Source organism: Gekko japonicus, unplaced genomic scaffold, assembly GCF_001447785.1.
Source record: "Gekko japonicus isolate JY-2015 unplaced genomic scaffold, Gekko_japonicus_V1.1 scaffold1635, whole genome shotgun sequence".
In the NCBI taxonomy this organism is placed as follows: Eukaryota; Metazoa; Chordata; class Lepidosauria; order Squamata; family Gekkonidae; genus Gekko; species Gekko japonicus.
The window spans coordinates 127,218-139,633 of NW_015168098.1; the positions used below are offsets into that span (position 1 = coordinate 127,218).

The following is a 12,416-nucleotide window of genomic DNA, read 5'->3' on the forward strand; positions in this document are numbered from 1 at the left end:
CGCAGTTCGGCTCCGGGCCGGGATTGTGCCGGCGCAAGGGAGCGCCGGCGATCAGATGCCCGGATTGCAGCGCGTCTACTCGTTGAACCACCGAGGTAGGTGGTGTCAACTTGAGGCGCTTTTTCCCGGGAAGGTCCAGTTCGGGGGCGGAAGCATGATGCTTCCCAGATGTTGTGGTGTGATCGCGCTGGTTTGATCCGCCCCCGAACTGTCCTGCTCCTGGGCCAAATTGCCTCGTGTGAACAGGACCATAGTCGATCTTCTTCCGGTTACCAGACAGTCCACCGGGCCACTCTGTGCGATGTATTGATGGTTTTCTTCCTGTCGGAAGGCTTTCAACGTGGCAACAGGCATTCAAGACTCGCGATAGCTTTCGTCAATTTCACTTTTGCTCACCACAGGAATGTTCAACAAAGTTATTTTTTAAGTGATTTTAAGAGTAATAAACACGGCTTTTTCCTCCAAAATTACACCATCGGGATGCTAGATTTAATATCCGCTTGACCGCTATGTCAAAATGTCTTTTACTCCATTAAACGGTAAGCATATCTGTTATTGTTATCTCACACTTCTAAACTGGGGTGCACATTGCTTCTTTTCATCCAACTCACTGTTTTCCTTCCCCAAGAGGTCGGCTGATGGTGGGTTTATGCTGGAATTCCAGCTCGAACAGCTTCTGTAGTGATGATCTGCTTCTGCCCGCTTCGTAGAAGGAGTTCAAAGAGTGAAACATGCCCCCTCCGGGACATAAATCATTCTGATCTCAACTTCTGCTTGGGCACTGCTGCATTCTTGGCTCCCCCCCGCACGGAGGGGTGCTGCGTTGGGCTGTAAATAACCCAAGCTGTCGAAAGAAGCTGTCGCCCGCCCTGAGCAATTTCAGGACGCGTCAGCCGTCCATCAAAGCTCGACCGGATGCCGGGAAGAGAAGTTTATTTTTGACAAGTCGTGTAATCCCTTCTATGACCATATATTTTTTTGGAAAAGGTATATTGACGACATCATCTGTCTTTTTAGAGATGAAAGTAAATTTCAGCAATTTTATGTATGGCTAAATTCATTGCATGCCACTCACTATCAAGTTTACTGAACATCATCACCATCATTACATCAACTTTCTGGATGTGCTCATTACCATCAGTGAGAATAGAACATTATATTTCAAGACATTCTGTAAGAGCTCTGATAAGAATCCCTTTTTAAAATATGACTCTTATCATTCACCTCAATTATGCAACAACATACCATATGGACAATTATTGAGACTTAAAAGAAATTCTACACTTCGCTCTGATTATGAGCAGGACTCTAAGAAAATGATGGGTCAATTCTTAGACAGGGGGTACCCAGAACACATAGTCTATTCTGCTTTCTCTAGAACTAACAAAATAAATAGAATGTCCTTATTGCAGAACAAAGCCAAAACAGATAGTAATCACATTCAGTGTACTTTTCAATATAATCTCTTAGAAAAACCTATAAAAGCTATTATACTAAAGCATTGGCATTTACTCAGTGAGGTTCCAGGGTGCACCTGGACTCCTTTAATAGGTTTTAGAAGCACCAGAAATTTAGGAGATGTTTTGGTCCATTCTGATATGAGTAGACAACATAATACAGTTCCAGTCAGAGTGGGACACTTTAAATGTGGGGAAAGTTGTAATGTGTGTTCACTATCAATTGAAGGTTCTGTTTTCCAGCATCTCACTAGGTCAGAGCAAGTGAAGATTAATCATTTCAGTAATTGTAATACCTCTAAGGTGGTATATGCCTGTGTATGTGTATATAAATTGGTCTACATAGGAATCAGTACAAGACCTATAAAAATTCACATTCAGGAACATCTCTCTCGCATTAGGAACCAGGTGGAGTCTGCTCCAATGGTTGCCCATTTCAAAACTGCCGCACACAAACCAGAAGATTTTAAGTTTATGGTATTGTTTCATTACAGATCACAATCCTATAATCAAGTGGATATATCCCGGGTTTTATTACAAAGAGAAGCTGAATTTATCTTCAGGCTACATACACTGATGCCATCAGGATTAAATCAGGAATTAGACTTGAGTTCTTTTCTGTAAATGATCAGGGTACCTTTAAGATAGAACATGCCATCTTAAAACATAACACCTGTTGCAGCCTACAAATTTTCCATTGAGACATTGTGCCACACTGAGGGAAGCTTAGCCAATTATTATATACTGTAGACCTTGTCACATTAGAGCTTGCTATAGGAGCTCCCCAGTCACCAGGTTGGTAAATTTTAAAATGTTTTCTTTATTTTGAATTATCTTTGTATATGTTGTCACTGAAGGACTGTGTAATACTCATTGTGCTTGTCTGCTTTTTTCTAGAATAAGTGCGGTAGCGTACATAAAAAAATTGTATAAGAATTAACATTTTGAAATATGGGTGAGTTTATGAATTGTAAAATGCTCCTCTATATATTAATTTTATGTTTGTGGTTATTAAGCATGTTACACTCCATTGCAGCTTGCAGCACTTCATTCTAATGAAGATATAAGTACAGAATGACAAACCTGAAGAAGGACTCGCAAATGGACAGTGTACTAGAACTCCGTCATTTGTCTACAACTAGTACTGTAATATTCTATATGTACTGCTTAGCTTTATATTGTATATTATAGTGTTATGGTTGTAATTTTGTTGATAATTGAATTCTAAAACATTGCAGATAAAAATCAACTTATATTGTTTATTTGTACACAGTGATTTACTGTTTTACTGGATTTTTGAAACTAAGCAGGGGTTGGTCCTGATTAGTATTTAAATGAGAAAATGGTTTGCTGTGTAGAGGCAAGCAATGGAAAACCATCTCTGTTAACATCTTGCCTTAAAAACCATTGGTGTCACCATATTTGGCTGAAAGGATGTTAAGGCATCAAGCCGTGGACAGCCTGCTCTTTCACATACTGCAGCATCTAAGATGCAATACAAGAGGACAGCCATGTCCAATGCTCCCTCTAAGCTGTGGAGTCTTGTGAGCATTAAAGCTGTGAGCGAGCGATTTGGCTACTGCATAAATTAGTTTGTTCTGGAGCCAACCTTCCTGAGCTAAGACAAAAATGTGTGAGCCGGAGCGAAAAGACTGTGAGCCAGCTCACACTAACTCAGCTTAGAGGGAACAGTGGCCATGTATTTCTGCTCTATCATGAGCACTGTTCCTTCTAAGCTGAGTTAGTGTGAGCTAGCCCACAGTTCTTTAGTCTCTGACTCACACATTTCTGTGTGAGTCACTAATGTATGCAGTAGCCAAGTTGCTCGCTCACAGCTTTAATGCTAGTAGCTCACAAGACCCCACAGCTTAGAGGGAGCATTGATCATGAGCCAAAAGAATTTTCAACGTCTTGTCTTTCAGTGCAACCAAAGACGGGCTGTTGCAGAGTAGATATGGCAGTGTATAGAGAAGGGGCAGAAGGAAGCGACCCAGGCGGTGATCACAATGAAATGCTACACATATGGACTTATTTTTGCCTCTAAAAGTTGTGTGGTGTAGTACCGCTCCCCCCTGCCTTCCAAAACATCAACAATTCTCACGACTGGATAAGAAAGCCCATGTGTTCTGCAAACAGAGAAGTCCTCCTAAGATTCAGAATGTGATGTCTAAGGAGGGGTTGTTGAGTTGAACCAATCTCACCCCTTGTTTCGTTGAGTACTCTGTCACTGGCAGAAAGAAATGAGCAAGTTTAGGAAGAAAGGGGGGGGGGAGAATAATTCCTTACTGTGGAACCCCGAACAACTTCTCAGCCGGATGTTCATCAAAGAGTAGTTCCTGAAAATGGTAAAAGATCTGAGATGAAATCCCACCAATGAGAAGATCTCCTGGCTGGTACCACTCATGTGGAACAGGGAGGGGATCCTTCATGGGGCACTGAGGAATAGCTCCTTGGCATGTTATGGGAGATGGAGGGATCACCAGTACTATCCCCAACAACACTGTGGAACATAGCTGGTGTTTGGACACAGCGTCACCTGTGACCAATTTCAGCCTCATCCTGGGTCAGTCAGGCTATCTTGAGGTGGCACCGGAGTCTGCAGATACTTCGACCAGCTTTTTAAAAAGAACCTTCTTCATAGTTCTAGCTGCATTCCCTGAATGCTGGTTGAGAGAGCAAGTACTCCCATTGCAAGCCTGGCTTCACTAAGCACATGGCAAGAGATGGAAATGACCAGAGCCCTGTTGATCCGAGTCCCTTTTCTCAGTGGACAGTGGGAGGGATAGTTATAACCCTGTCTAGATTTTGCTCATTCCAGAAGTAAGTGAACTTCAGCCATGGAAACAGATTACAGTGATTTAGATAATTACAGATTGTGCTGATATAACTGGAGGAGGATACAGCTGTTAAGTTTGGCCTCAGAACGGCACCTTTGGTAGCAGAGAATTTTGTTTTTAGAACGACTGATCAACAGCCTCCTTAGCGGGAAAACTGGCTAGAGACAATGGTCCTTTCTACACTTGGATCTCATCCCTGGTTTTATCAGAGTTCAACTCGCGACACAATACCTTGCATTTATCCCTGGTTATAACAGCATCCGTTTATCCCGGGACAAGTGTGGGGCAAAACTGGGGTGACCTCAATGTAATGTGGAAACAAAAAAATACCCTGAGATAATTACAGGGGTGAACTCGTGTGTAGTGTAGAATGTAAGTTTGGGGACAGGGTTGAACCAGGATTTAAGGTCTAGTGTGGAAAGGACCAAACACTAACAAAATCCAAAGGAAGTTTAGAAAACTTGTTAAGGGCTGAAAGTTAAAAACCAAAATAGGTATAGACAAAAGTGTGTTTATTTGAAAGACATATAAAAACCTTGTAAGGGCCCAAATCAAGCCTCATAAAATGTTTAAAGGGACGAATGCACAAAGAACAGTGTATGACCTGATATGTTTTGGCTCACAAGAGCCTTCTTCAGAGGTCAAATAATACAGAGTACAAAATACACCATGAGACAAAGTCCCCGTTACACATGTTAGGCAGTAAACAATTAATACAGGACCAAAAATTCAATGTTCCAATCTGGAATTGAATGACACACTGAAAGATTTTTATTTGTGGGGACACAAATGTATCTGACCTTGTGTCAGAAATAGTTGCATATACTGGAAATAATATTAGTACCAATATGTACCTTTCAGTTTAGGTCGTAAGAGTGCAAGTAAAATTGCCTTATCAGGCTGTTACCTTCCCACCAAAGTGGTACCTATTTATATACTTGCAATTTCTTGCTTTCGAACTGTTAGGTTGGCAAGAGCTGGAACTAGAGATGGGAGCTCACTCTGTCATGCAGCGCACTCGGGTCTCAAACTGCTGAACTACCGACCTTCCACAGCCTGCAGTCCAGCGTCTTAACCACTTGAGCCACCGCAGCTCCATAACAGTGTACTTTGTACCATTTGACACTTTTATCTATACCTATTTATGTTTTTAACTGTTGGCCCTTAACAAGTTATGCAAATTTCCTTTGGAGGGTTTTGCTTGGTTGGTTTAGTTTTTCTTCCCCTCTTGTTGTGGATAGAGACAAACAGTAGCCTGAAACCATTTGCTTGATGTTGGACATAATTCATTACTTGATTTACTTGTAGCATGAGCCTAAAAACAGAAATAAACTCCACCGAGCACAATCTGGCCAACTCTAGATCCTACCTATCCATTACAATGTCACCCCTGAAACATAGACCACTGGCAAGATCTAGTTTTTATCCAGCACTTGCGTTCAGTCTTGCTGTGGTAAGAACAGGTGGCCTACTTTACCAGGGGTCCCCTTTATGTCCTGCTGAGTGGGCAGGTCACTGGACTGGGCATCATCTTCTTGAAGGTGTGCTGTGGCCCCCACAGCTCTCCTCTCCAGCCAGCCAATCAGAGGCCTGGTCAGAGTCCCTCCTGAGAGGGACCAGGCAGGTGGTCCTCAGCTGTCCAGTCTTCAGTCTGGTCTACTGACCGGGTACAAATCCAGCTACCCAGTGTGCCTCGGATTGCATTTGTCTTTGGCAGCATGGGTAGGTTTGGATGGTGCCACTTTCCCCCTTCTCCTGGGCTGACCCGAACTCTCTGCCTCCAGGATGGGCTGGCCACCCTTTCTAGGATATCTGAGCCCATCCCTCCTACAGTGGAAGCTTAGAAAGTTCCTCCCATTGAGCTGATACAGTTAGAGCCCCCCCCCCAAAGATACACTTCCCTCAGATACCCCCTTGTGAGTTTGGCTCTGAACAATCACATTTAGAGAATAGAGTATGTCCTGGCTGAAAATGAGGAGGAGATCTTAGTCTACTCTAACTTCATCTTTTTCACAGATAACCCACCCTCCCTGTTCTAGAGGAATCCCGTCCATTGGGATGGTGACAAGTTCACCAGTGGCACTTTTATGCTGCATGTCAAGTTGGATATAATATCAAAGTCAGAAACCATGCCATGAGACACTAGGGAGATTGAGGTTCCCATGTCTGCAACCCGCTGGTCCACTGACCCTGAGAAGAATGGCTCCCTGCAAGCTCCCCCCCCAACTTCTGCTGTTCTGACAATGGACGTAAAGTGGCACTGATGATCTACCACCATCACATGCTCCTCTTTAAAATTTTGAACACCTGGTGCTTTTGGAGAGGGTTTAGAAGTTGCATCTTGTAATTGTGAACAGGACCGCTTAATGTGATATACACTTTATGCCATTAAAGTATATTTTCTGTCTTTGGATGGTTTAACTTAGTAGCCGTGATGGCGGGGGGGGGGTCATTGCATTTATTGGCATGTGTCACGGCAGGATATAGAGATGGAAACACTGAAGCTGCCCCTAGAGCATCGTGCAGAATCACAGGGCTGCCAAATGGATAGGGGCCCTGACTTCGGTGCAAGGGATGACATCCTTTGCCAGCACTAGGTTATGCTGTCTTTTCAGTCACTTGGTGTCTGCATTGTACTGTGTAAGAGCCTCCATCTCCACTTCTCAGCGTCCTCCAGTAATAGTACACCTCTAGTGAGGTGTGTGGAGGAACGCGACGGCGGCGTCGGTGGACACCAGCTGCAGTGGAGTACTGGCGGTGGAGGCGGCGTGTGCTTGGTAACGTGGCGGCGGCGGCAGCAGGCAACAGCAGCAGGGCCAGAGGAAGCGATCCCTGGTGGCCAGCAGCAGGAACAACAGGCGGCTGGCGTCGGCGGAGGTGGAGGTGCACGATAACATCATCTGGAGGCGTGGCAGAGCCCGAGGGATGCAGCCGAAGCCGGAGGAGGATGTGAGTCGTGTCGGTCTGCCTGAGCACCAGGAGGGACATCTAGCCGATGGACTACTAGTACTAGAGCCGAGCCGGAAAAAGAAACATCAGCCTCCACCTGGGTGCCGGTAGGCTGTCCCATCCCCTGCAAATGTGGCCCAAGTTAAGGTATAATATGCTTAGCACCCCACATGTAAACTGCCCAGAGAACCCCAAGGAGGTTAGGGTGGTATATGAAATCGAAGGTTAAATAAATAAATAAAATAAATCTCTTCCCCTTTCAGCAGCACCCGAGTGGGCAGCATGGCTGTATTTCTCCCAGTGAAACACCACATGAGCAGCCCTGCTCACACATCCATATACATGGTACTGAGTTCTTAGACTGACATCTTCCTATATTTCCCCCCCCTCTTATGAAGACTTGTTGAGAAACAGAGACTACAGCCCTTCACTGATTGTGGACACTGGACTGCACCTTTTCTCTGTAGGTCACTGAGCTTCGAATGTCGACTCATCACTCAAGCAATGAACTGCAGGCAAATACTGCCCCCATGGTAGTAGCACAATCACTAGCCAATACGATGCTGCAGAGTGAGGAGGCTAACATTTCACTCGTTATTTTTGCAGTAAATTTCGTGACAGGCAATACAGGGATCGGATTTGCTGTTGCTCAGTGTAGCAAATTGCCTTTTTGGAATTTCCTTAGAGCAGGTTTCAGTGATATGATAAGCAATCCATATGATACGATTAGCCAATATTCGTGTTCCTACTGGACCTTTCTTCCCTATATTGAGCCCTCTGCCCTATTCCTCATGTTGTTCAGGGGTCATTTCATAGAAAAAGAGGTGCAGGAGCTCAGTAGCATAACTTATTAGCATAACTAATTTACATATACCACACCCCCTGACATCACCAGAAGTGTGTCAGAAGGCAACGCCCACCACTCAGGCTTCACTGGACTATTTCGGATTGCTAGCTATTGGGGGGGGGGGACGTGCAGATCTGTCCTCGCAGAGGAGGGAGAGCTTGTACCTGAAGACGGGCTGGGGCGGGCTCTGCAACTTACCTGGATGCTTCTTGATCCTTGTGGCCCAACTGAGGGCTGCTGGGAGCAGGGGGCAGGGCTTGTTGCATGTGCCCACCCCCTGGGCTCCTTACTGCCGGAGCTCCACTCCTGTGCGCTCCCGCAGGAAATGACCCCTGATGCTGTTTAATACCATTCTAATCAAGAAGTTATTTTATTAAATGAAAAACAAGCCTAAGGGCGCAAAAGAGCCTAAACAAGGAAGACATACACACAGGAAACATAGTTCTTATTAGAAATTGTTCACAAGACGCCACGTTTCATATGGTCAACACCTTATTAATGGCAGAGTTCAGATTGGCAATGTGAAGCGCTAGGGAGTCGTGGCGAAGAAGACCCGGAACAGACCGGGAACAGCTTGTTCGTGGTATTCCCATTCACACTGCAGCGGGTGAAGTGGGAGAATTCCGTGGAGGAAGTGCACGGGAGCATTTGCACTGTTGGCCCGCCCTTGGTGGGCTGTTAGCGGCTGCTTCTGCACTCCACTGCATGCGCCTATGCGCATGGGCGCCTGCTGCGGAAACAGCCAGTGCCTATTATCAATGACTGCGGGTTGTTCCCACCTTAGCAGCACTTGCGTTCAGACATCAGGTAACCGGAATCAACCGGAATCAAGCTCTACACATGGTTTGCTACCACTTTCACTTGGTACTTTTTAAACTCGGGAGGGAAGCGGCACAAGACGGCTTGAGTACGGCTGGGGGGCGCCTGACAGATGTGCCTGTTTGAACCCACCCCTTTAAACCGCTACTGAAACGCTCCTGAAACGTTTGGCTGCCGGGCCAAACTCCCAGTCTGAACTTGGCCAATGACCCAGAGAAAAGGATCTTTTAGAGGGAATATCAATCTCAGACACTGTTTTCAAGTATTTCTTTGTGAGTCTTTGCCAGTTCCCTTTTCCTCTATATCCAGAATCATTAACTGGACGGTCTCTTCCATGGCAGAATGGGCATTTGAAGCTCAGTGTCCCAGGTCCTTGTCCTACACTCTAACCGCTATGCCACACGGGCTCTGTGTCATGATATAAATCATATATAGAGACAAGAGTTAGAACTAGTGAAGTCCCTTTCTCTGATAGCCCCACTTCATTTCTGAGTTTCACTGGGGCCTCAGCAACTGTTCAGGCTTCTCGGGTAGGCACATTTGGGAGCACTTGCCATTCTGAAAACTTGTCACAATGGTCAGTCTAGCAAAGTGCCATTCCAGTGCCACTGGTACTGAATCGCCAACTTAATAAGATACTCCCAAGTTGTGAGAGGTTCCCCTGACAATCTATGCAGAGCAACATCTATGTAGAACAACTTTGCGAAGCTTAACAACCTCCCTCCGGTACCTTTATAAAAAGCTTAAGCTGCCATTCTGTAGAGAGGATGAAAGCAAGATATGCAGCCACAACAAGACAAAAAGATTCTATGAATTGTCTCCATTGTCACTAATGCCAATATTAGATGGTAAGTGTAAATACATGATACTTGGTACATGGCACTTCATGGGATACCTCAAGATTCTCAATGACAAGATGTTTAATTGCACTTGGGGTATTACACGTAAACTGAACTGTTACGAAGACTGAGCATCCTTTGAACTCAGTTATAAATTAAATGTCTCTCTCATAAAAAGTGTTTCAACTTTGCATGCCCCTTAAATTCTGGTTCAAAAAAAAATAATCTACTCCACTTGTATACATTTATGTGGCATTTCTATGGCGCCTTTCACTTCTTTTTATGTGGTGCTTTGTTTGTTTGTTTGTTTGTTTGTTTGTTTGTTTTGGTAACTTGTAAGTTTTCTGTCTAAGCCCACTGTGCTTTATAGACAATACTAAAAGTAAAGTGAAATAATTTCTAGGGCTGCAAGGTTCAAGTCCAGTAGCACCTTAGAAACCAACAAGATTTCCTGGAGTATGAGCTTTTGGGAGTCAACGCTCACTTTGTCAGACAAAGGGAGTCCTAACCCTTGAATTTGTTCTCTCAAGGGTAGTTCTCAAAAGAGCTCTCTCAGCCCCACCTACCTCGCAGGCTGTCTGTTGTGGGAAGGGGAAGGGGAAGGAGATTGTAAGTGGCCCCACTGCTGGACCTCCTTATGGCACCTGGTATTTTTGGCCACTTGTGTGACAGAGTGTTGGACTGGATGGGCCACTGGCCTGATCCAACATTCGCTTTTCTTATGTTCTTATGTTCTGAGACTCCTTAGGGTAGTGAAGGGTGGGGTATAAATCTCTTCTTTTCCTCTTCTTCTGTTATATTTCTATGAGAAGGGTCTTACGAAAGGGCATCTTGTCCCGTCTCAAGCAAAGGGCGAACCTATGGTGTGCCTGGTCGCTTGGAAGGCAGAAAGGGGGCAGCTCTGAATCAAACAAACTTAAAATAAGCTCTTTTTGGGCCCTAGATGCCGTAACTGCCTCTAATCTGTCAAAAAGCACCAGTTTGGGACAGTCTGGCAAATCTTTTGGCGGCAGCGCTTAGTTTAGTTTATTGTTAATCCAAATCATAGGATATAGTACATTAGAACGATCACCATTAAGGAAGCTGGTTTAGTTGCTTCTTTAAGTAGTTCGCTGATTAGAGAGTTACAAGAAAGGTTAACTTGTTAGGACTAATGGGATTTATAAGTGTCGGTTTGGTTCACCACTCACTGTAAAGAAGGTTGTTTATGACTTGTATGTAATTGCTGTTGTGCTTTTTTGCTTTATGAATAAAAAATTTTAAAAAAATCAAAATGTGCCTCTCTTTGACTTCTAGGTGGTGTCTCAGCTCAAACGGAAATTGCACCAAGGAATCAGAGTAGCACAACACAGGTGACAGAGTTCATTTTAATTGGCTTCCAACTTCCCAAGTCTGTGGAGAACCTCTTCTTTGTGATGCTTCTTGCCGTTTTCCTGTTAACACTGACTGGGAACATCACCATCATCACACTGGTATGCCTCGCCCAACAGCTCCAGACCTCCATGTACTTCTTTCTCTGCAATCTCTCCCTCCTGGAGATCCTCTTTGTCTTGACAATCACCCCAAAGATGTTGGCAAATCTGGTCTCCTTGAACAAAACCATCTCTTTCCTGGGCTGTGCTGCCCAATGTTATTTCTACTTCTTCCTTGGCACTACCGAGTTCATCCTTATCGCCGTGATGTCATTTGACCGTTACGTTGCCGTCTGCCACCCACTTCGCTATGCCATCATTGTGAATGGTCGTGTCTGCATGACGTTGGTCCTAGGCTGCTGGATAGGTGGTTTCCTTTCTACCATTGGCCCAATTGTACTGTTCTTCCAGTTGACTTTCTGTGGCTCTAATGTCATTGACCATTTCTTCTGTGACTATGCCCCAATGATAAAGCTGTCTTGCAATGAAGTTCAGTTCATCCTAGCCCTGGTGTCTATCCTCTCTTCAGTCGTTTTGCTCAGCTCACTGGCTGTCACTGGTGTCTCTTATGTCTACATTATCACCACCATAGTGCGTATGAACTCCACTAAAGGTCGACTAAAGACATTTTCTACCTGCGCATCCCATCTTACTGTAGCTTCCATCTTCTATGGCAGCGCCATCTTCATGTACTCTTTGCCGGGTCAGGGGCGCTCTCTGGCTGTTCAGAAGGCTGTAGCTGTACTCACCGCTGTGGTGACCCCTTTGCTCAACCCTTTTATATATACCCTGAGAAATGAGAAGGTGAAAGAGGCCTTGAGAGACTGTCTGAAGAGGCAAACCTTGAAACTGTGAGCAGAATGGGGCCATCTTCCCATTTCCCTGGTCACAACAGCCCAGTTTGATTGTGGAGGTCTTATGGCCAAATGGTGATAGTTTATGTTTAGAGTACAGATTTTTTTTGGGGGGGAGTAGGGTTTTTTAAAATATACATTTATTTATCATTTTCCCAATTTACATATATCCATTCTTACTTACAAAACTTGAGTCTTATTATATTTACATAAACTTCTTCAGATATATATTTCAATCCATACATCCCCATGTGCCTTGGATCCAAATATACATTCTTTCCCATCTTTTTTTAAATACACCTCCATCTTTCCCTTGAAGACTTAACATTAGTTTGTCCATTTCTGCTAACTCCATCAGTTTCAATATAATTTCTTCTCTTGTTGGCAAAATCTCACATTTCC

The 12,416-nt window shown here is 44.5% G+C and overlaps 1 protein-coding gene across 1 annotated transcript; it reads left to right on the forward strand.

Moving 5' to 3' along the window:
- The first annotated feature begins 6,012 nt into the window (after positions 1-6,012).
- On the forward strand, positions 6,013-12,015 carry LOC107113437 (olfactory receptor 6M1-like). The gene is made up of 4 exons (XM_015414765.1): positions 6,013-6,016; positions 6,962-7,071; positions 7,711-7,813; positions 11,045-12,015. Exons 1-4 carry the CDS (start codon positions 6,013-6,015, stop codon positions 12,013-12,015), a joined length of 1,188 nt encoding a protein of 395 aa, XP_015270251.1.
- The last annotated feature ends 401 nt before the right edge of the window (positions 12,016-12,416 follow it).

Excerpts from the sequence above, each read along its gene's own strand:
- LOC107113437 (XM_015414765.1), top strand. Across the intron at positions 7,072-7,710 it reads GTGGAGGCGGCGTGTGCTTG|GTCACTGAGCTTCGAATGTC; the intron begins GTAACGTGGCGG and ends TTTTCTCTGTAG. Across the intron at positions 7,814-11,044 it reads AGCCAATACGATGCTGCAGA|GTGGTGTCTCAGCTCAAACG; the intron begins GTGAGGAGGCTA and ends TTTGACTTCTAG.